Below are 22531 nucleotides of genomic sequence, written 5' to 3'. Positions count from 1 at the left end.
GCTCTGATTAAAACCTTTCTGTAATTTTCAGCCTCTGTTTTCTCATAGAAAATTGAAACCCAATTATATTCCGCTCTGAATATCTTATCTCCTCTTCTGGTGTTTGTTCTGCATTTGAGTTCCACACCTGTGCAGTGTTCCAGGCAAAAAAATCTTCCCATTGCCTTAAGCAATAGTATTAGTTTCTCATCTCTACCAAAAAAAACCAAAACAAAACACTTTACCCGATACATTGTAGTCTTGTGTTTACCTTTCCTTCCTCCATCAGAGTGGCTGCTCACTATCACTCTATTTTAATTAGCACAGTCTGAGACCTTTCAATTTACTCTTGCACTCCTAGCTCCTCTTACAATTTCTTGTTACTAATCCCCAAAATCATGAGTTTTGCGTTACCAAAGTCTTGACACTATTATTGTGCTATAACACAGCAGGTCACGGCACATATATTTTGCATACTGGTCCTATGAATCATCCAAAGGAGGACTACCAAGCTGCAAAAGAAGGACTTTAAGAATGGTGGAAGTAGTCAAATAAATGAAGACATAAATCTGGACTGAAGAAGTCACAGAGCAACATACTGGAGGGAATGACCCCACTAAAAAGCCCCAGAGTGGACACACCAGAAGACTTTACATTACGGCTTGGAAAAAAACGTGTCCACTAACACCAGCTACAAAAGAAAAGCCTCCCTAAGTGGATGCCAGAGGACTTCATTACATAAAATTTCAAGAGACATCAAAAGAAGTTAACTTTTAAAAAGGCAGTCTACTGCCCACAGTTATGAACAAAACAAAATCACCACTGAAAGACAAGCTTCCTGCAAAACAAAACCACATCATCTCCTACAACAGCATGCAGCAGACAGCACTAGCATCTCCTCTCTTGCTAGAAAAAGTATCAGATATCACCTCTGAAACTGCCAGGACTCTTACTAATTTCCCTATTATTCAGATTTAACTCATCTGAATGGTCCAGCCAGTGCTGCTTAGCAATAAAAATCAGAAACTAGGACTGGAGACAGTTATTGGGGAGAAAGCAATTATACATGATTTTAAGAAAAAGAAAAAACATACCTCTTACAGAGACCCCCTTCCACACTGGTGATGGCAGTCAGCAGGTTTTGGATGCTAAATAAAAATAGGAACTTATCAAATTACACCTTAGCACCTGCTCTGTCACACCTGTAACATCATCCTTAGTTTAGAGCAGCATGCTGAACACAGTTTTACTAAAAATGCCAAACACTGATCTCATTTAGAAACACCTTAATCTTGAAATACGATGTGTGAGGAAAATTAAAGACAAATCCAGAGTAAGTTTAGTGTTTTCTCATCATCTATGGAAGAGGTATTCAGCTGTTTATGCTCAGGGCTAGATTAAGCTATCCTTACATCCAAATTGTTTGCTCATTTGTCCCTAATGAAGTCTTATCCTCTAGAGAATCTGACTCTTAAGAAAGCAAATATTTCTTCCCCCTTAGCAAAGCGTGCAAAGGCTATGTGCCTCTCATGCCTGTAATGGATGAAACATTGATGAGTAACAGCCTAAGTGATTGATGACGTAGGAAAGATACCTTATGAGAACAGAATCAGAAAGTGACAGAAAAAAAATGGATGTGTAAAACAAGATTTCATGAAGGAAGTAGCTTGATTTACATTTCATACAAAACAAATTTTTTACACCTATGCTAATCAATTTTTTTTTCTTTCAAGCACGCCCTGACAGGTCAAGAATATTCTTCAACGCAAATAATAGATTAAGACAATAAAAACACGTCTCCAAACAAAGGAGGACATTAAAACAGATGTTCTTCAGAGACAAAGGAAATCACAGATGCTGCCCTAAAGAGCTTTGGGGCAGTCACAGTCTGCTTTTACTAACGTACATTGGATGAGGTGGTATTTACATATTTCAGAGTTAGAGTGTGCCAACTTTGTTATTTAATCTATAAAAAAAATATTTTCTGAAGTTTCAAATTATTGACAATGATTCTCGAAAACAAACATGAACATACAGCAATATTTTAAAAGTTCAACATAAAGATATTGGATTGAGTAAACTGCGCAAGAGTAACACTGAAACAGCTTTGGAACCTACGGATGTAACTGCTTGATTCATTGCTTGTTACAATCCATCAACATTGCTTAGTTTATCACAGCTCTTCGTTGTCTTCAAAAGATTTACTGAAAGGTTTTTTTTCACTACTTTGCACAGCTTTTCAAAAGCTGACAGGCACACAAACGAAAAAATCCATGGTAGTGCCTCTTTTTGTGTCCTGTAAGTCTTGCTGGACCTGTCTCACTTCCATGCTGCAGGTAAGGAAATAACTCGAGAAGTACTGAAGTTTTGCCTAAGTAAATCACCTCAGAATTACTCTAATATTATTGTGTATGTGAACAATTTAAAGAAAATGGAAGTCAGAAGGCATTTAAAAATAAGTAGATAAATGTTCTTGTAATGAATTTACTCAGCTACAGAAGCAGACCTTCATCTTCCAAAATACATTCAATTCCTATGTACACCATCCTCTTGTGAAGGCCTCAGCTAAAACAGGGGAGCTCTGTTCACTCTTTGTGACCAGGGAAGGTCATCAGTCCAAACCTGCAGGCATGGAAGGCTGGCTTGTTTCTCTGTTTACGCTAGATCACAAAGTGACAGAGACCTGTAAACAGCCCTTACGTGGCAAAGCTGCCGTTTCAATAACAGCATTATTATACCACCATCAACTGTCAGTCTACGTAGTCCATGTTCTACCATTTCCAATCCTATATATAAATGAGAAAAGAATAAAGACTTTGCAGCTTCACTTTCATATTTGGAAAAGCCACCCATTATCAGTCCTGCAAAAGACGAGCAGAAAACTAGGAGCTTAAAGGGCCAAAAGAATAAAACTGACAGTGATATTAAAAATACACCAAAACCCAAAAGACAGCCATAAAGTACACAGACTATAGCAGGATCCTGAAACAACAGTGTTCTAGTGAAATGCTGGGATTTGTCCACAGGAAAGCAATTAAAGGATTTGACCAATAATTGTAAAAAAGTCCTTAAACAAATTGTTTTCATATCCCTGTACAAAATGAAACATTTAAGAAACAAATTAGTAACACTTGTACATACTTTGTGCTTTTTGACAACATCATTAAGTGCTGGACATTAATAACTTAGTGTAAAGCATCAAAAAGTTATATTATGCAACAAAAAAGAACATAAACACAGTCAAAAAAATCCCCATCAGTTTCTACTTCATATGCCGCAGAATGATTTTTCACTTACATTTAGACCGATGCATTCCCAGCTTGAGGACCTTTTCAAAGTAATAATCTAGCACACACTGAAAAAAACCTCAACACTCACAATTCAGCAGAGCTGCAGTCCAGTTTCTGAAATTTTTATTTCTGTAGTTTCCATTTAAAATAGTTTCAATTTGGGTTTAATCTCTCATCCTGCTGGCTTTTTCAAGGTGGGAAAACAGTATAATATGCACACAGTATAGAAAGATGATCTTGTGCACAAAACCATGACAGACTTGGGACAGATGTCCAGTTTCAAGTACTGTTACAAACTTCTTTAATGTAAGTTACTATCTCTTTAAGCCTCAGTTCTCAGCCATAGAGTTGGGAAGACAAACTGGTCAATAGTGTTAGCTGTTCAGACACCACAGTTAAATGCTTAAATAAAACCAAACAAAACCACCCACCACACAAGTCAGTTAAAGAACTACCAGTAAAGAACAGGGCAGACTGACACCCAGGCCTAGGAAACCAAAAAGTAGAACTTACAGGACCAAAATATCTGTTGTTCATTACTTCTCAAGCAGGTGCCTTGAGGAATCAAGTTTAGCGTGATACCTTTACTGTGTGAAGGATCCAAGAAAAGGGTACATTCAGACTTGCAATGAATATACAAAAAATAATGAAGCTGCTACCTCATCAGTCAGGTGTAGGCTGAGACAGCCAAAAATAATAGGAAGAATTCCAATAGAGAAAAGAGCATGTATCTACTGTATCAACTCTTGAAGTAAAGGTGTCAGAAAAAATCCAGTGTGTGTAGAGTGGAAGAACAGCGAACAAAAACTTAAACAGGCTTCCTTTGCACTAGGGAGAGTAAATATAAATGCACTGAATTTCTGACCAACCATGAAAGAGTAAGACTGGTGAAGTCAGCTGTTTGTTACTGCAAACCAAGAGAGTCTTACTTGCCCCCAAAAATGCCAGCACCAAAAAGCAATAAAACAATAATGCAAACTACTTTTCCTTAGTCCTTACAGGCTTTGCACATATGTATTCTCCTGCTACTACTGAATGCAATTCTGTAAATCTAATCTCAACATCTAATCTTTAAAGTACAGAACTTCATTAACCAAGGTGCAACAGAGCAAAAATGTCTGCAACTGTGGGTACAGCAAGCAGCAATGCTGCGCCGGTGGACCTCCCCCAGTCAAATGCCAGACAAGGCAGAAAGTAATGAGATTTTTGTGCTTTAGAGAGAGTCAACATTCATGCACATCTCAATATTTGTGATCAGCAGTTCAGCTAGCCATAGACATATTTCTTACAGTGCATTTATAACCTTGGCTTTACTCCATGTCACTTGCTCTGCGCACAGACAAGTTGTCTATACTGTGCCATGTTACCTCTTTCTTATTGAGCATACTTGCTCTTCTGTCTGTGGGCAAATAACTCCATTTGTGACAAATAAAAGTTTCAGCAACCAGTTTAAACTCCTCATCAGACTTTTGGCATGGTTTGCAAAAAGCCTGCCAGCAAATTACGGCCACAAGCAGCAGTTGTTTTCACCAGGGCATTCTTCAGTGAGATCCCTCTCCTGCTACACTGCAGACATGCCCAACATACTGCAGCTTTTCAGCTACCTCTGCTGTGTAGTTCTCTCACCTATATCTCACATGAGAGGGTATACCCTGTAAGAGGTGTACCAGTGGTATGCATTTACTAGAGGAATGACTCCAAAATACACAGTGCAGCAATCTGCTCAAGAACTTATTAGTATAGGCTTATTTCAAATAAGAGACTACTTTGTCCTCTCTGGCCAGACAAGCAAGACGTGGAGTAAAAAAGGCAGAAGCAATTGCTGCTGTTCATACACAGCAGCTGACTAAAGGGGTGTGCTTTTCAATACTACCTCACATCTTTTCTAAGCCTTTTTTTCTGAAAAATAAACAGAAGATCAACACTGCCTCCTCTGAAGACACAGGCTATTTTCTTACACCTGCAAGCTTTACTGCTGTCTCCCAGGCCCCCCCCTCAGCAAACTCGCATGGATTACCAAAAAGAGGGACACCCAGACAGCCGGACTGATGGCTCTGATCAGGCAATAAAACTGCGAGGCCAGGTTCACAATGTACAGTGCAGAGATATTTCCTTACTGCATGCAGGTATTTAAAAAAATACTGCCAAACTGAGTTATGACAGAGCATGATTCTCCACATGATCAAAACATTCAGTTAAGTGAAACTGATTTTGTTGATTTTGCTTTTTCTCTTTAAACCTCCTCTTCACCCCCTAAATTATTCTAGTCTATGCATTAATCCCTTGCAGAATCTCTCTTGTTGTGCCACCTAGACACCCATATTTGCCTGGAAACTTTCATCTTGTCTCAACTGGAATCTTTCTCTTGGGAGTACACAGCCTGTTATACTGCAGTTCATTACTTTCAAAAAGAAACTGAAGACAAAGACACCTCAGGACTTAAATGGGCCATTGATGTTCTGTTGTAACCTTTACTTAAATGGCCAGTTTGGCTAACATGGCCTAAACAGACAGGGCACAAATCAGAAAGATTAAGCTCATGACAATGACAAAACCAGAACTCCATCCCAGATCACAGTAAGAGCTCTGAGCAGCATTTCTGCCTTACATGGGAGTGCTTCAGTTGTGCAGCTGGAAATTAAAATTCTATAAACTGGCGCTTTTGCTAGAACAGCAGCCCTTTATCACATTCGGGCACTGTTTATCAAAGTGTTTAACATATGACCAAGCCAGCAAAAGCACAGGAAAAGCAGAAAACTGAAGCACAAAGCAAGTCACTTGCCTAACGGTGCAGGCAAGACTGTGGCAGAGCCAAGAACTAAACATAAGCTTGTTTACATATCGGCGTATTGCCTAAGCTAAGATGACAATGAACATTTGTGCAGAACTGCTTCCCCAAGCACTATGTGGGCAACAGCTATCACACATCATACCAAAAGCTGTATGAACAAATACAACATTTAATTAACCTGCCAGAAAGCTAACATGGTCTAAGAAGCAGCCAGTGCCCAGCCTGGATCTGCTCCAGCCTCCCTAGACATCAATTCTAGTCATTTAGAGTCTCTGTTTGAGTTCCCCCATGAGGTGACCTTTACAAAATTCAGCTCTTCTGAAGATCATAGAATCATAGAATTGTTAAGGTTGGAAAAGACCCTTAAGATCATCGAGTCCAACCGCTAACCTGTCACTGCCAAGTCCACCACTAAACCATATCCTCAAGCACCATGTCTACCCTTCTTTCAAATACCTCCAGGGATGGAGACTCCACCACCTCCCTGGGCAGCCTCTTCCAATGCTTGACAACCCTTTCAGTGAAGAAGTTTTTCCTACTGTCCAACCTAAACTTCCCCTGGTGCAGCTTGAGGCCATTTCTTCTCGTCCTATCACTTGTTACTAGGGAGAAGAGACCGACCCCCGCCTCACTACAGCCTCCTTTCAGGTAGCTGTAGAGAGCAATAAGGTCTCCCCTCAGCCTCCTCTTCTCCAGACTAAACCACCCAGCTCCCGCAGCCACTCCTCATATGACTTGTTCTCTAGACCCTTCACCAACTTCGTTGCCCTTCTTTGGACACACTCCAGCACCTCAGTGTCTTTCTTGTAGTGAGGGGCCCAAAACTGAACACAGCACTCGAGGTGCAGCCTCACCAGTGCTGAGTACAGGGGCACGATCACCTCCCTGCTCCTGCTGGCCACACTATTCCTGATACAAGCCAGGATGCTGTTGGCTTTCTTGGCCACCTGGGCACACTGCTGGCTCATGTTCAGCCGGCTGTCATCCAACACCCCCAGGTCCTTCTCCGCCAGGCAGCTCTCCAGCCACTATTCCCCAACACTGTAGCGTTGCATGGGGTTGTTGTGACCCAAGTGCAGGACCTGGCACTTGGCCTTGTTGAATCTCATACCGTTGGCTCTGGCCCAACGATCCAGCCTGTCCAGGTCCCTCTTTAGGGCCTTCCTGCCCTCCAGCAGATCAACACTTCCACCCAGCTTGGTGTCATCTGCAAACTTACTGAGGGTGCACTCAACCCCCTCACCCAGATCATCAATGAAGATATTGAACAGGACCAGCCCCAACACTGAGCCCTGGGGAACACCACTCATGACTGGCTGCCAACTGGATTTGACTCCATTCACCACCACGCTCTGGGCTCAGCCGTCCAGCCAGTTTTTAACCCAGCGCAGAGTGCACTTGTCCAAGCCGTGAGCAGTCAGCTTCTCCAGGAGAATACTGTGGGAGACAGTGTCAAAGGCCTTACTAAAGTCCAAGTAGATGACGTCCACAGCCTTCCCCTCGTCCACTAAGCAGGTCACCTTATCATAGAAGACCAGGTTAGTGAGGCAGGACCTCCCTTTCATAAACCCATGCTGGCTGAGCCCAACCCCCTGGTTGTCCCACCTGTGCTGCATAATGGCATTCAAGATGATCTGCTCCATGACCTTTCCCAGCACCGAGGTCAGGCTGACAGGCCTGTAGTTCCCCAGATCCTCCTTCCGACCTTTCTTGTGGAGGGGCATCCCATTCGCTAGTTTCCAGTCATCTGGGACCTCCCCGGTTGACCAGGACTGCTGATAAACGATAGAGAGTGGCTTGGCGAGCTCATCTGCCAGCTCCCTCAGTATCCTTGGGTGGATCCCATCTGGCCCCATGGACTTGTGAACATCCAGGTAAAGGAGCAGGTCAGTGACTGCCACCTTTTCAACAACTGGGACTTCATTCTGCATACTATCTCCATCTCCCAGCACATAGGCCTGACAACCCTGAGGATGACTAGTCTGACTGTTATAGACCAAGGCAAAGAAAGCATTAAGTACCTCAGCCCTCTCATCTTTCGTGGCAAGGTTACCTTCCGCATCCAACAAAGGAAGGACATTCTCCCTGGCCCTCCTTTGTCACTGATGTATTTATAAAAACACGTTTTGTTATCTTTAACGGTGGCAGCCAGTTTAAGTTCCAGCTAGGCCTTCACCTTCCTAAACTTTTCCCTGCATAACCTCACAATATCCTTGTAGTCCTCCTGAGCCACCTGCCCCTTCTTCCAAAGGCGGTAACCTCTCCTTTTTTTCTTGAGTTCCAGCCATAGCTCACTATTCAGCCAAGCCAGTCTTCTCCCCTGCCTGCTCAACTTATAGCACACGGGGACAGCCTGCTCCTGCGCCTTTGAGACTTCCTTCTTTACTAACATCCAGCCTTCCTGGACTCCTTTGTCCTTCAGGATTGCCTCCCAAGGGACTCTGTTAACTAGACTCCTTAACAATCTAAAGTCTGCCCTTCTGAATTTCAGGGTAGTGGTTTTGCTGACCCTCTTCCTTACTTCTCCAAGAATCAAGAACTCTATCATGTCATGGTTGCTGAGCCCAAGACAGCCTCCAACCACCACATCACGCACCAGGCCTTCTCTGTTTGTAAACAGCAGGTCCAGCGGGGCACCTCCCCTGGCTGGCTTCTTACTAGCTGCATCAGGAAGTTATCTCCCGCACACTCCAGGAACCTCCGAGACTGCTTTCTCTCTGCTGCGTTGTATTTCCAGCAGACATCTGGTAAGCTGAAGTCTCCCACGAGAACAAGGGCTAGAGATTGTGAGACTTCAGCCAACTGCTTGTAGAGTACTTCATCTGTCTCCTCATCCTGGTTGGGTGGTCTATAACAGACTCCCGCCAGGATGTCTGCCTTATTGGCCTTCCCCCTGATCCTCACCCATAAGCACTCAACCTTATCATTACCATCACTGAGTTCCAGACAGTCAAAACACTCCCTAACATACAAGGCTACCCCTCTACCTCTCCTTCCTTGCCTGTGCCTTCTAAAGAGCTTGTGGATCAGGAAATTCAGTTACCTGCAACATCATTACATGGGACACCTCTTAAAACACAATGAAAAAAAAAAAACAAACAAATGTCTTCCAGTCAAGTTCAATAAAAGACAGTAATACCTTAATTTTCTGGTGAATATGCCTTAGTGAATCTGCTGTACCCATGTCCATGTTGTCACTGATGCACACAAAATCCAGCTTCATTTTTGTGTCCAAGTTTAACACTTTTTGGATTTCCTTCCTTGTGATCACAATGACCTCTACAACAAAGGAAAGTGGGATGAGATTAAGAAAAAAAGAAAAGAAAAATATTCATCACAAATAGGACACACTCACTTTTTATTTAGAAAACCTAACAGAAATGTCAAAAGGCTTGAGTAACATAACTGGGTTCTCCAACAAACCAAGCTCTTTTGGCAATAATAGCTTTTGAAGAAGAGAATTAAACTCCTAATTAATATGAAAACAATGTCTCCTGCTTTGCGTGGGTGGAGGGTTGTTACTGAACGGGACACATGCATGTGAGTGGCACGAGTATAGCAAGACAGAACAGAAATGTTTTCTATTGTTAGCAAGTGACTTCAACGGTATGTCCTCAAACAGACCAATGAGGCCCTGCATTAATGTCACCAACACTTTAGAGGTTTGTCTTTTGCCCTCCCTGATCTTGTATGATCTCTGTGGACACCACCACCAGCCATGGTATTACAATATGATCGTTAAACTATTTCCCAGCACCAGCTTGGAAGGGAGTGAAATAATATGTGAACAACAAACGCATTCCATCTATAAAAGAAAAAAGGTAAATGCATATTTGAAGGATATCAACAGTGGCGTAAAAGCATATTTTCCAAAATGAAGAATGTGAGAACAGAAGCTCTACAAAGAAAAGGCTGAGAAAACAAACCAGCAAAAAAACCTTTTCCCGAGCCTCAAAACTGGAAGGAAGAGTAAGAGTCAAACCCTCAAATTAAAATATTCTGCCCCCCCCCCCAAAAAAAACCCAACATCATAACATCATATTCCACATGGAATTTTAATCAAAAGATGTGCAAAATAATACAGCGCTCAGCCTAGGAAGCTCCTGTGCAAGATGAAAACATGTTAAGAATAAATCTGTATCATTCAAAACTGAACTCATCCTGAATCTCTTAACTGAAAAGAGAAAGGAACTGTAAACACGAGAATTGTGTGGCAGTTTAGTACCAGAGATACAGGAGGGCACCCCTCCCACTCCCATACCAGATGCCAACATGGATTTATAACAGGCTGAAGAACCTAGAGAAAGGGATTGAAAGCACACCTTGAATTGGGGAAAGAAGTAACCAATGGAGAAGGAATTGGTGTCAGGAGGAAGTTATGAGCCTACACCTCAGCATAAATCTGGTGAGCTGGACAAAGGTCCCCTAATATTTATTAGGAGACATGAAGCACTTGCAGCTGGGACAGAAGGGATGCAGTGAATCAGACTGAGGAACACCTACTTATTAATATAAGCAAGTATGAGGAACTAAAGCCTCCTCTAATACTTAGAATTATGATCCAGGGAGAGAACTCATGCCACTGGAATATTAACACAGAAACGTACAGCTTGGTCAGGAGGTGGAAGCAAGAGGGGAGCAGGAAGGTGGCAGCTTGTTTACTGAAGCTGCACATACAACCCTGCATGTCCAAATTTTCATAGGGGATAGATAAGCTGAAGAGCTATGTGTGAGAAAGGAGAAAGATCTGACCGTAACACCACCTACTAGTGGTCAAGAGTATCAAGTGGAAGCGGTTAGTTCTGAATAGTTATAGAGCCACACAAAACACAGGACCAGTTACAGAGAAGCTTTTAGCTACCTGTATATCCATACCACTGGATAAAAGTACGATCCTAGCAAAAAAACAGACAGGAGAACAGTCAAAGAAAGTGGACATTCAGAAATCAGGCTCAAGAAACAACAGGCAAAAAGCAATTCCAAGGGAAAAAAGTTCTTACGGATTTCTTACTGAAACAAAATAAAGGCAAAGTCTTAAGCTTGCTCTTTGCTTTGCTGCTTCACATTGAAGCGGTAAGAGGTTGACATAGATTACCACGAGCTGATCTTTACATCGTCATAAAGAAGCAGTCAGGAAAAAAGCCACATTCTTAGGATGAGGTACAGAATAATTGCACAGTCACGCAGGATAAGCAAAAACAAAAAAGCAGAAGAGCGAAGGACAAATACAAACATGAAAAATCTGAGCCACGAAGGGTGTCAGGAAGAAGTTTTATAAGTAGCAGGGGGAACACCACAGAAAGATTTGGTCCACCACTCAAATGGTAAACAAAAACCTAAACCCAGAAAATACTAAAGAACCTCACTGTATACTAAATACTGTTTTAGCTCTCCCAGGAAACAAGGTCCACAGGTGAGCATTACAAGTCTGCCACTTCACCCTGCCCTATGCTGTCCAAAACCTAGTACTTGGCTCCACGCCACAAAAACAAGGACTAAATGCCTCAGACCGAACAAGTAACCCTGAACTTCAGGCCAGACTGAAACAACAAACCAAACAATATCCCAAGAGAGCTGACACGCTTCTCACACTGCTCTTGTTAATGACTCAGAGAAAGAAACAAGTGAGACAGTCCCAGTTAACACTGGCAAAGACACCAACACTGGGAAAAGCATATAGATGGCAAAAGACTTGGTGCAGGGAGAAGAGGGGGAAGGGGGCTCCGGCACACGGGGTGCAGCCTACAGTAAAGGAAAAGACATGACATGGGCCAACAGCATCGCTCCAGTACAGAGAAGAGACCTCCTGCTAAAACAACTACCCCGATCCACAGAGCACCTGCGACAAGACATTAGACCGACACCGTGGGGGACACACACGACACAAACGGGAGTAGCAGGGGTGGCCCCGGGAGGTCTGAGGAACCCCGGGAAAGCCGTCGCCTCCACCCCCGCCTCAAGCCGCCGTCGCGCCTCACCTTCGAAGCCGGCGCGCTCCAGCAGGTTCAGCGGGTACCAGAGGAGGGGCCGGTTGCCCACCGGGAGCAGCGGCTTCGGGATGCTGGCGGTCAGGTCCGTCATGCGGGAACCGCCGCCCGCCGCCATCACCACGGCCTGGAACTCCATGCTACAGAGAGAGCACCGGGACGAGGCCTCACTCGACCGCAGCAGAACCGTGCCAGGCCGAGCCCAGCCGGGTCGGGCTACGACCGGTTCGGTTCAACATGGCCCAGCTTTAGCCGGCAGCAGTTCTCGGAGGCGTGGGCGGGATCCCCGCCCCCCCGCGCCCCTCTCGGCCCGCCCGGAGGTGCTAGGCCCTCCTCCCCACCCTGCCGTTACCTCCGCTCCTGCCGCCGCCGGCTCCCCGCGCCTCACTGACAGGACAGGAATGGCGGCGCCGGCCGGCACTGCGCATGCGCGCGGAGAGCCGAGCGGGTCGATCCCGGACACCGGCCGTAGAGCGCCGATAGGCTCAATCTCCTTGCTCGCCTTGCTGCCATCGGCTCCTCCCGACCAGGGCAGCGAGAAGAACACCGAGGGAAGGATCCCAGGCTGCGGAGCGCCGAGTCATGGATGCCCGGCCGACCGCGGGCGGGGCTCGGCGGCGGAGCGCCCCCAGGCGGCCGGAGGTGGGGCTGCAGGCGGGGGGTGCTGAGGGTGCGGGCACGGTGCGGGGGAGGTGCATCGGGGGACAGTCTGCAGGGTGCGTGGCGGGGTGGGCAGGCCGCAGGGTCTATGGCAGGGGTGCAGGCTGCAGAGTGCATTGGGGGCAGCCTGCAAGGTCTATGGCGGGGGCGGGGGGCAGTGTGTGGGGTGCATTGGTGGGGCAGCTTGCGGCCTCGCTCCCCATTCACACCGTGTCCGGGGAGGTGACAGGACCCACAGCCCCCATACGCATGCCCTGCTCTTCACCCTGCAGCACCCCATGCCGGCACAGCACCCAGCAGACAGTGCCATGCTGGCCCCCTCAGCTGCAACACTGGCCAAAACCACTCGAGTCTCAGCCCTGGAGAAGCACAGACACAAACAATACCTGGGGCAGGATGGCAGGATCCAGCCCTGCAGTTTTATTGAATCCAGTGTCCCTGGGGTGGGCAGGTCCCACGGCACGAGGCGCCTGGGGGCCTCACTCATCCCAGGCGTTCTTGTCGGTGTCAATGGACATGCAGTTGTACACTGCGTACCGCAGCAGCTCCTCACAGGCTTTGGCCCTGTGCGGGGAAGGCTGGGTCACAGCCGTGATGGGCACCAAGAGCCCCACACTTCCCTCCCCAAGTCCGCCCAGGTGTCCCCTGCGGCAGGACCTGGGGACCCTGGGAGGGGACCCCAATGCCAGCCCCAGGGAGGTGGGGAGCATCCCCATCCCCCGTCCCCAGCTCCACTCACGAGGAATAGTTGGGCAAGAAGAAGGTGCAGGAGCACGTGGAAGCCTGTGGCATGAGGTCCAATGCATCCAAGCTTGGGAGAAAGGAGAGACAGTCAGACCCTGGCACAGCACAGGAACCTTGGCATGGTGCAGGGACCCCGGCACAGGCAGGACAGACTCACTTTGCCGTTTCCGGATAGACAGTGATCTGAACTGGGAGGCGGCTCCGTCCAGTGACAAACTTGAGGAAGCGGCTGAGATCCTCTGAGGGGAAGGACAGGGCTTAGGTCTCAGGGGCAGGGACAGGACCATCCCAGTCACTGCCATTGTGGCAGGGTCTGCCCTTGCAGAAGCACCAGGAGCACAGGGCAAAGCTAAGGGATGCTCTCAGGACCCTGGGAAGGGCCAGGCAGGATGACCTCAGCCAACTCCCAGGGAAGCACCCAGTAAGCATCCCCAGGGCGCAGGGCAGTGGGTACCCCATCCCCTAGCCCACCCCACTGCACATGAAGAGCAGGGAAAGGCTTGGGATTGCTCACCGCTGGTGAAGTTGTTGAGTGCCTCCAAGAAGTTCTGGATACGGGTGTCATCGGAGGGAAAGTCCTCAAACGTGACTGTGATAAGGGACGTACAACAGCTTTGTCAGAAACTCCCAGCAAAGCAAATTAACACACATCCATCCCATTCTTCTATGATAGCCCAGAGCAAAGGCAGGAGAAGACGACACCCTCTGCTCTCAGTGAGTCCTTGAAAGCCCCCAGTACCCAAAGGCAGGTGGAGAAATAGAGGTCCCAGTTTGCAGGGTGGCCATTCACCTCTACTCACAGTTGCCAAGGTCCAGAGGGACCAGAGAGGGGACTGGTGGGGTTTGTAGCTAAATGTGAAGCATCCCAGCCCTATCCAGGATCACTCTGGCTCATCCTCCCCCAGGCTCCCTGACACCCCACAACCAGGGACTCAGCATGGGGCAGGATGCGTGCGCAGGGTGAGCATCATCGAGGGGAGCCCCTGCCCATGCAGGGGGCTAGGAGCAGCTTTGGGCTGGCTCTGGCACTTACTGAACCTGCGCAGTTCAGCCACTGTGATCTCGGGGTCCCCGCAGACATTCTTCTCCAGCTGCTGCCAGGTGAGCAGGTCCAGCACAGGCTGGGGCACCACGCGGAGCAGCCCGGCACGCATAGCTGCGATCTGGAGGAGGCACAGGAGGGGTCCCATGCCACTGCAATGGGTCTGAGCCCAGGGCAGCGAGCCAGGGCACCAGGGGTAGGGACCACAGGACCCTAAAAGGCATCCCCAGGGCTCATGGGCATCCTGGGCATGGGATTCATAGAGGAACTGCCCAGCTGGACCTGGTTTTGGGGACACGCTTTTGCAGCTACCAACCTCATAAGTACCAGGAGGGCTTGCCACAGGGGCAGGGTCCCCTTGGAGCCACTCCAGTTACCTGCTCCTTGCTCTCCTCCAGTCGAGCCTTCTGCACCAAGCGGATGAACTCCTTGCGGTCCTCATAGCGCACCACAGTGCTGCTGCCATTGGGGATCAGCTCCACTACGCGCTGGTCACTCCGCACCACCGTGTAGGTCAGTTCTCTGCCAAACATAAACTCGAAGGCTTCCCTGTCCACCCCCTCCAGTACCTCCAGGAGCTTCACCTGCAACCCCAGTGCGCGAAAGCCATCACAGTGGAGCCGGATCAGCCATGGGAGTGCACAGCACAGCACTGCCCTGCTGGTCCCCAGCCCTGCTCACCAGCTCCGAGTCCACAGCAGCGAAGTCCTTGCTCCAGCTGACCTCCTCCCCTGCCAGCTGCTTCCACACTAGTGCCGGCAGAGACAGGATCTGCCAAAGGGATCAAAGATAAGCATCCTCCCCGTGTCCCTCCTTCACCCAAGGGCAGCCCCTCTGCCCGAGACATGGCATCCCCCACCAAGCCCCCCCACCAGCTGGGGAGGTTCTGTTGTGCTCACCAGAAACTCCTTGCTCCTCAGGGCTGCTCCCATCAGCTGCCCGATCCACTCGTACTTGGGGAAGTCCTTGCAGGAGGGGTTGGGGATGTACATGTCTCTGGTGTCACTGCTGCTGTTACCCTGTAGGAGAGAGGCTTAGGACCCACAGACACAGGTGTGACCAGCCCAGCATGGTCCCTCCTGCAGCCTCCCTCTCCATCACCCCTCTGCCTGCCTCTCCTGCCCTTTACACCCTTCCAGGAGATCTCCACCACTGGGGTACAAGAACAGCCCCCCCAGCCAACAGCCTTGCGAGTGTTAAGACAGGACTAACACCCCAAAATATTGCAACTAAGGGACAAGCCCCCACGCTCTGCTGAATTTCCCGGAGGCTGGGACAGGCGGACAGCAGGGTGCCAAACCTGGTTGGAGGTGCGCACGAAGAAGGGCAGGGGCACGGGGACATCACCCGAGCTGGGACACAGCTCCTCCGACACGTCCGACAGGCTGTCTCGAAAACCACCGCCTGCAATGGGGGCAGAGGCTGGTTAGTGCCAGACATACTGGTGCCAGATGCTGAGTCGCAGGATCTGGCCAAGCCACCGCCTCTCCATGGGGCAGGGGCAGTGCTGGGGCCATAGGGGAGATGCAGGGACCACCCCATGTGTGCAGAGCGGGGCAGTCTCCCACAGAGCATCGGGGACGGTGTGGGCACCCTGCCGCAGTGGGGGACCCACTGAGCCGAGCTGTCCCCCAGCATGAGAAAGCCCAGGGGAGAGCCCCAGGCAGGTGGGGAGAGCTCTTACCATTGTCGATGATGCCCTCAGTGATGAAATCGCACTCCCACCACTGGCTGTAGCTCGTGGGCCACCTGTGGGGAAGCAGAAGCCCCGTGCACCTCCCTTCTCCAACAGAGCCAGCAGCACCTGGCATCCCCCCACCCCTCACTCCGGGGAGGTGATACCCCGCAAATAAGATGTGAAGACCTACCTGTAGTCCAGGGGCTGATTGTGCTTGGAAGATCTGAGGCCTTCATACAGCTGGAGAGGAGCAGAGCGGAAAGGCGATGAGATGCAACGGGGGCAAGCGGTGCTGCATTGGCAGGTACCCAGCGCGAAGCACACGTTGCCGTACCTGGGTGAAGATGGCATTCCTGCAGCTGGGGTCCAGCGCGGGGTTGGCACAGTGCTCCCGGGCCAGGTGCCGGTTGATGTACAGTTTTGGTGGGGTGTGAGGAGGGGTGCTCTCCGAGGACTGGAGACAGTGGACGATGAGGGCTGCGCCCTGCTTAGACAGCAGCAGGAATGGCTTCATGCTCTAGCAGAGGATGAGCAGGGGTGGTTAGAGGCCTGATCCTGCCACGACGTGTCGTCTTTTCCCCTCCCCAAGCATATCGCACACTGTTGCAGGGGATGCTCAGCTCTACCCACCCCTCCGGCAATGTCCAGCACGGCAGCTTTCAGCATGAGCCCTGGGCTGATCTGTCCCCATCAGATCAAGGGGGACATGCCACAGCCCCAAGGAAAACCAGCCAAGCCCTTGACGAGATGCTCCTACCAGCACTATCCACGGGGAATCTGGCAAACGCTTACCCTGAGTGCATCGAAGGTGCCGATGCTGTCCTCAGAGAGGGGTACCAGGTAATGCAGGACACTGTCCAGGAGGTGGACAAACCTGGAGACCAAAGAGGAGCAGTGTGAGGATGCGAAGGGGTTGGCAGATGTGTGGAGCCTGATACACCCGCAGCATTTCATTTCACTGCAGACAGCCCCAGGCATGCACCAAGCCCAGGCGCCATGTTCCCTGCATATAGATCTCCTCAAGCCCATGGAGGGACCCTGGCACACCAAGGGGAGCACCCAACCAGCACCCTCTGGCCAAGCACTTTATTTTGTACCCCCCAAGAGAAAGCTGCAAACAAGGGCATCCCAGCCCACACCACAGCACTGTGGCTGACTCGCTGCAGAGGGTCTCTCTGAGAGGCCAGTACTGACCCCAGCCCGGGGCTGCCCTTCAGGCAGTGGGGTGGGAGACTCTGCATTGTAGGCTCCCCTTGCCCCACGCTGGCACCGTAAGCAGCCACGTTCAGATGGGGAGCACCAAGCTAAAGTCCCTGCTGCACGCAGGAAAGGAGCTGGCAGACTTTAAGCAGATACATGCAACCCCTTGCTAGAGGCCAGGGCATGGTCCTTCTCAGGGCCTGGGCTCGCTGCGGGGATGGCACCATCCCAGTGCCATACCTCTGAATGAGCACAGCCCGCCGGTACAGCACAGCTGCGTCCACCCCTTCCAGGAGAGGGTAGCGCACCAGCCGGGCTGGCTGGAACATGTCGGCATTGAGGATCAGGTCCCACTCCCAGCAAGACTTGATCTTAATCCCTCGCAGGCGGACATTGTAGCCTTGGTCTGCCAAGAAAAGGACAGTGATGCTGCATGTGCAGCTGCAGCTGTGCGGCTGGCATGGCCTGGATACTGCAACTGGGGACTAGGAGCCCCTGGCACCTGCGGCATCACAAAGCTCATTCCCCAGCTTTTCCTCCAACAGACCCCAAAAAGCAGGTGGTGTGGCAGGAAGAGCCCGCAGGTGCTGGGACCAGCTGCAGGTTTAGGGCCGGGCTGGGCTGGCAGCCCCAGTCTGGCAGTGCAGACTCACCCCGGCACTCCAGGATGCGGATCTCCAGCACCTGCAGGTAGGTCTGCATGTCACGGAGGATGCAAATGTCCTGGAAGCTGTTCCTGTACATAGCACAGAGGGAGATGGCAGAGCTGCAAGGCACAGACACCGGTGAGGTGGCTGGCGAGGCGCCAGCCACTCCAGCTCCCCACTCGAGGCTGTGCCACCACCCGTGGCAAAAGCCCCCGCCTCACCAGGGCTGCAGCAGGAGGGGACCAAGCAGAAAGAAGAGGCTGTCAGAGGTACACAGATGTCCTGAAGAATATGGAAACTACATCCAAAGAGCCAGAAAAAAGCATAAATTCAAAGCAGAACAGAAAGGTGAGATGGCCCAGAGCATGTCGCCATTCCCATGGGGTCTCAGTGCATCTTGCATCTGCACATCCATCCTTCAAGTTGAGCTGGTCACACGAAGTGTTTTGAAGGAAACAGGGATTTGTGGAGATGAGTGCTTTGGTAAGTGATTCCCTTGTATTTCCAAAGCCCTTGGCAAGGTCCTGTCAAAGACCTACGGGCATGTAGGGAAAAACCACTGCAACTGCCCAGACGCAGTGAGGAGTTGGCTCCTGCCACTAGGAAAGAGACCTTGGCAGTCTCATGGATGCTTCTTCAAAGACAAATCCCACTGCTCAGCCAAAAAGAAGGCAAACAGGCAAGTTTTGGGGAAGGAGGAGGAGATCTTCGCATCCCTGTGTAAACCCCTGCCTGCCTTCAGAAGGGTGCTGCAGAGCCAAAGCAAAGAGAGAGAGGTGAAGCACCCCAGGACTTCTCAGCTACAGCACAGCAGAGGTGCTCAGAAAGGAGACAGCAGCAGCACATGTCCCCAGAGGCAAGGAGGTGGAGCAGAAAAGACTCCCAAAGTCACCAAGCAGGAGGAAGCACGCCGCAGCCCAGCTCCCACAGCACGGATGAGGAGCAGGAGTGGAGATGAAGGCGCTTGGTTGGCACGTGGAGGCGGGGGTCACCATGCTTGTGGGGACAGATGTAACCTGCATCCAGGGACCCGCAGAGAGCCACCGTCACCTCCATGTCACTCATGACTGATCCCAGCCCTTTCCCAAGCGTCTGCTCAGGATGCAGACACAGCTTGGGTGTTTGGCCCAAGCTGGACCCAGGCTGCTCCTCCCTTGTTACTCACTCATTAATAAGGACAGTTCTCAGGTGCTGCAGCTTGTTCGGTGCCCCACCATACACAGCCACCCGCCTGGGTATGTAGGAGTTGGCCTGCCCATCCAGCATCAGCCACAGCTTCCTGGGGACAAGAAGAGCAATGGGCAGCATTGTCCTCCCCTCCTGAGCTGCCTGGACATGGAGATGCCCCTGGAGATGTCCCAGGGCTGGAGGCAAGACTATGTCCTCCTGGGGTACATCTGGCAGCAGCTGCGACCCATGTCAACCCTGAGCCCCCCACTGCAGCCTGGGGAAAGCTGCTTTCAAGAGTAAGATGGTGTTTTGCCCCACACCCTGCCCATCCCTGACACAGCTACCAGGGAGACAGGACACCCGAGGTCTCACTTGACAATGGTGCCTTTCTTCATGTGGAGGCGCACCCAGTGCTGCCCTGGGGGCCCGTTGCTTTCCCAGAAGGTGTATGTCTGGTTGTCAGTCAGATGGGCCACACCGCAGTCCTCCTGCAAGAGTGCAGCAAGTGGAGGGAGGGAGCTGAGCATCCTTGGGCACACCATGGCCACTCCTGGGACAGGTCCCATGGGGCCAGAGGAGGTCAGGACCAGGCCAGCCGCTCAGTTCAGTGGGCTACAGCTGGATGGTGGCTCCCACACAGAGCCAGCTGGGCATGACCACAGACACCTCACAGAACCCCAGAGACACAATGGAGTTCCAGATGCCCAACTCCTTGCAGCTTCACTACAGCAGCAAAATCCCACCACCAACCCCTGCCCCTTGCAGAGGGGACCGCCACTGCCAGCTGCTCCTCCCTGCAGCTGCAGTGATGCTCATGTGTCTCACGGTGATTTTCAGCTGAGGAGGACCCCAGCTACGTACCATCTGCGAAGAGACCTCGATGCTTCTGAGGTGCTCCTTGGCGCAGTCCCCATGCTGCAGTCGCTTCTCGCTGTGATCGTACAGGAAGCGTGCCAGCTCCACGTCATGCTCGTAGCTCCAGCCCAGGGGTGTGGACCTGCAGGGGGACTCGGTGTTAATGGGACAGGGAGACCAGACTGCACCACAAACCTGCCCACCAGAACTGTGCAGCTGCCCGAGCTTGATCGGCTGCAGCCCCTCATGGTTACCCCATCGGGATGGTACCAGGCAGCTGTCCCTGCCACAGGCAGACAGCACAGCTGTATGTCACCAACGCCACCCCGGGTGTTTATGGCCACCCCAGCCCAGTGAGAAGAGCACCATGCAGTCACTCCAATGCTCTGTGGTGCAAAGGCTATGTTCGCTTGAGCAGTGTTGAACAGTATCGATGTAAAAGGCATCCCGCGGCACCCATCCTCCTCACTCCCGACCCTGAAACCAGTTCTGGCCCCACAGACATGTCCAGGCCCTGGCCGGCTGCCCCCTGGGCTGCTATAGTACCACTCTAGGAGATGTACCGAAACTTCTGCACTGCAGCCTCATCCTGTTCGACGAATCTGGGCTTCTCTCCCAGGTGTATGGAGTACGTCAGGTCCACCACTTGTTCCCAGCTGGAGCAGCACCAGTAGAGGAGTCACACAGTGAAAAGATGGGTCAGTGCTCAGCGTGCCCAAGTGTTACTGCCTTAGTCTGGAGTGGAGGCAATGGTAGGGGACCAGTGATGTCACCCAGGGGGTGAGAGCATCCCTGCACCCTAGTGCAGGCTGGGGTCGAGCTGGGAAACCGAACCCTGCACATGGCCTTCCATCACAAAAATCAAATATGAGCTCTCTCATTGCTGTGTTACCTCCACCACATCACTCAGCCCAAACCTGAGTGCCTCAGAAACCCCCTGGCATCACCTTTATCCTGTGCAGGTGCTGCCACAAGCAAACAGGATTAGCCTACGAGGGGGCATCCTCCTGACCACAGGTGGCTCGGCAGGGACGTGTCCCACCTGCGCTGGAAGTAGTGCGCTGGATGTGCCCAAGGGATTTGGGGTGGCTGGTATGCGCGTCCTCTGTGGGTACCAGCTACACGTGCCTCCAAGCCCACAGCCCGGCCCCTATCTGGGGTGCAGCAAGCTGGGGCCATACCTGGCTGCGGGTTTATAACCAACCCCGAGTACTTTGTGCTGCCACTGAATCTTCTCCGCGGACTCAACGGGCACCAGCTTATCTCCTCCCTCTCCAAACCTCTGCGCCAGGATCCAGCCCTCGGCCAGGCGACGGCTGCTCCTGTGCTCCTCCAGCTGCTCCTGAAAACACATCCCGGCTCGCCACGGCTGCCGGGACCCAACGCGCCCCCGGGGCGGTTCCCGGCTGCGCGGCGGCCTCCCAGCCCCGCCGCCGTTACCTTGCTGAGCTTCACCCAGAGCCCGGCGCCGTTGCAGTACTCCTCGCCGGTGGCGCGGAGGCAGCCGCCCTTCCGCACCTCGATGGTGGCCCGCGCCGCCCGCTTGCCGCCCCGCGCCGGCCCCGGGCTGTCCCAGACGCTGAGCAGGCTGCGGGCGGCGGCGGCGGCGGCGGCGGCGGCGGGGTCCTTGCAGATCTTGTACTGCACCTCCCGCGGCACGTAGCAGAGCGCGGCGGGCAGCGCCTGGGCGCGGCGGAAGCACTCGCTGCACTGCAGCAGGAACCGCAGCCGGCCCAGCACCTGGTGCGGCGCTTCCCCGCCCGCACGCATCGCGCACCGGCGCCCGGCTCCGTGCGCCGCGCCGCCCCGGCGGTGCCGCTGCCGCTGCGCCCCGGGCTGTCCCGGCGCCGCTTCCCCTCCGGCGGCGCCGCTGCGCCCGCCTCCGCCTCAGGCCGGGCCCGGCCCTCCGGGGCCGCCCCGGCGCCGCTCCGCCCCAGCCCTTCTTCACCCCTCCCGGGCTACAGGCCTCCCGCTCCTCAGCGGGGTGCTGGTGCGGGGCCGCTGTGGGCCCCGCTTTGCCAAGGTGCCACTGTGTTACACCCACCCCGGTCCCGGGTCACCCACGTCCCCTCGCCCCGTGGCTTAAGACTCCACTCCCTCCTGGCCTCCAACGTGTCTGTCACTGCCTGCATCCCTACAAGCAAAGAGGGCGTCCCGGTGGGGTCGGGGCTTAGGGCTGCACCTCCAGCATGGATAGGGAAAAGAGGGGAGCAGGCATCTTGCTATGGGGACAGAGGGGTCCCAGCTGGCTGGGGGACATACTACTGCCCAGGCAGGCTTGCAGTGGTGGGAAGGCTCTCGGCACCCACTGGGGAAGATGATGGGCTTCCCTACCCAGGAGCAGCTTTACCCCATGCAGCAGCAGAATCCTGACAGCGGGAGTGAGGCCGTGACACCCAGCAGCACCCAGCCACCCCAGAACACTGGCAGTGTGTCACCCTACATCATATCTGCCTGTCACATACCACAGTGAGGTGGTGGCAGAAAG

General features: G+C 51.8%; 2 protein-coding genes across 5 annotated transcripts in view; both read right to left on the bottom strand.

Moving 5' to 3' along the window:
- EIF2B3 (eukaryotic translation initiation factor 2B subunit gamma) overlaps positions 1–12511 on the bottom strand; it is a 104724-nt gene extending 92213 nt beyond the window's left edge. For both annotated transcript variants that reach the window (XM_064455232.1, XM_064455233.1), the window contains exons 1-3: positions 12400–12511; positions 12039–12187; positions 9200–9339 (exon numbers count right to left, since the gene is read on the bottom strand). In XM_064455232.1, the coding sequence (XP_064311302.1) occupies positions 9200–9339; positions 12039–12186 (288 nt within the window). In that variant the 5' untranslated portion in view covers position 12187; positions 12400–12511. The remainder of the gene's footprint in view (positions 1–9199; positions 9340–12038; positions 12188–12399) is intronic.
- A 579-nt stretch (positions 12512–13090) lies between these two features.
- Positions 13091–21949, bottom strand: LOC104046521 (E3 ubiquitin-protein ligase HECTD3). 3 transcript variants are annotated; one of them, XM_064455229.1, is made up of 21 exons: positions 21484–21949; positions 21225–21385; positions 20607–20699; positions 20050–20185; positions 19561–19676; positions 19184–19297; positions 18025–18137; positions 17612–17777; positions 16964–17045; positions 16506–16688; positions 16362–16411; positions 16178–16242; positions 15794–15897; positions 15393–15512; positions 15175–15264; positions 14871–15077; positions 14485–14614; positions 13966–14040; positions 13609–13690; positions 13447–13518; positions 13091–13271 (listed from the first exon to the last, which is right to left on the bottom strand). In XM_064455229.1, exons 1-21 carry the CDS (start codon positions 21811–21813, stop codon positions 13187–13189), a joined length of 2574 nt encoding a protein of 857 aa, XP_064311299.1. In that variant the 5' UTR covers positions 21814–21949; the 3' UTR covers positions 13091–13186. The 3 variants fall into 3 exon arrangements, 2 of the variants coding, with proteins under 2 accessions (XP_064311299.1, XP_064311300.1); XM_064455230.1 differs by having other exon boundaries at positions 18025–18107; XR_010373450.1 differs by lacking the exons at positions 13091–13271; positions 13447–13518 and having other exon boundaries at positions 13640–13690; positions 14485–14645.
- Positions 21950–22531: the final 582 nt, after the last annotated feature.

The sequence above is a fragment of the Phalacrocorax carbo genome, chromosome 6 (genome assembly GCF_963921805.1).
Source record: "Phalacrocorax carbo chromosome 6, bPhaCar2.1, whole genome shotgun sequence".
Lineage (NCBI taxonomy): Eukaryota > Metazoa > Chordata > Aves > Suliformes > Phalacrocoracidae > Phalacrocorax > Phalacrocorax carbo.
The sequence above is the reverse complement of the archived record's forward strand: the minus strand, read 5'-3'. Positions and strand labels throughout refer to the sequence as shown.

Excerpts from the sequence above, each read along its gene's own strand:
- LOC104046521 (XM_064455229.1), bottom strand. The coding sequence starts at position 21,813 with ATGCGTGCGGGCGGGGAAGCGCCGCACCAGGTGCTGGGCCGGCTGCGG. Across the intron at positions 16,243-16,361 it reads AATCAGCCCCTGGACTACAG|GTGGCCCACGAGCTACAGCC; the intron begins GTAGGTCTTCAC and ends GCTTCCCCACAG. Across the intron at positions 15,265-15,392 it reads TGAGGAGCAAGGAGTTTCTG|ATCCTGTCTCTGCCGGCACT; the intron begins GTGAGCACAACA and ends TCCCTTTGGCAG.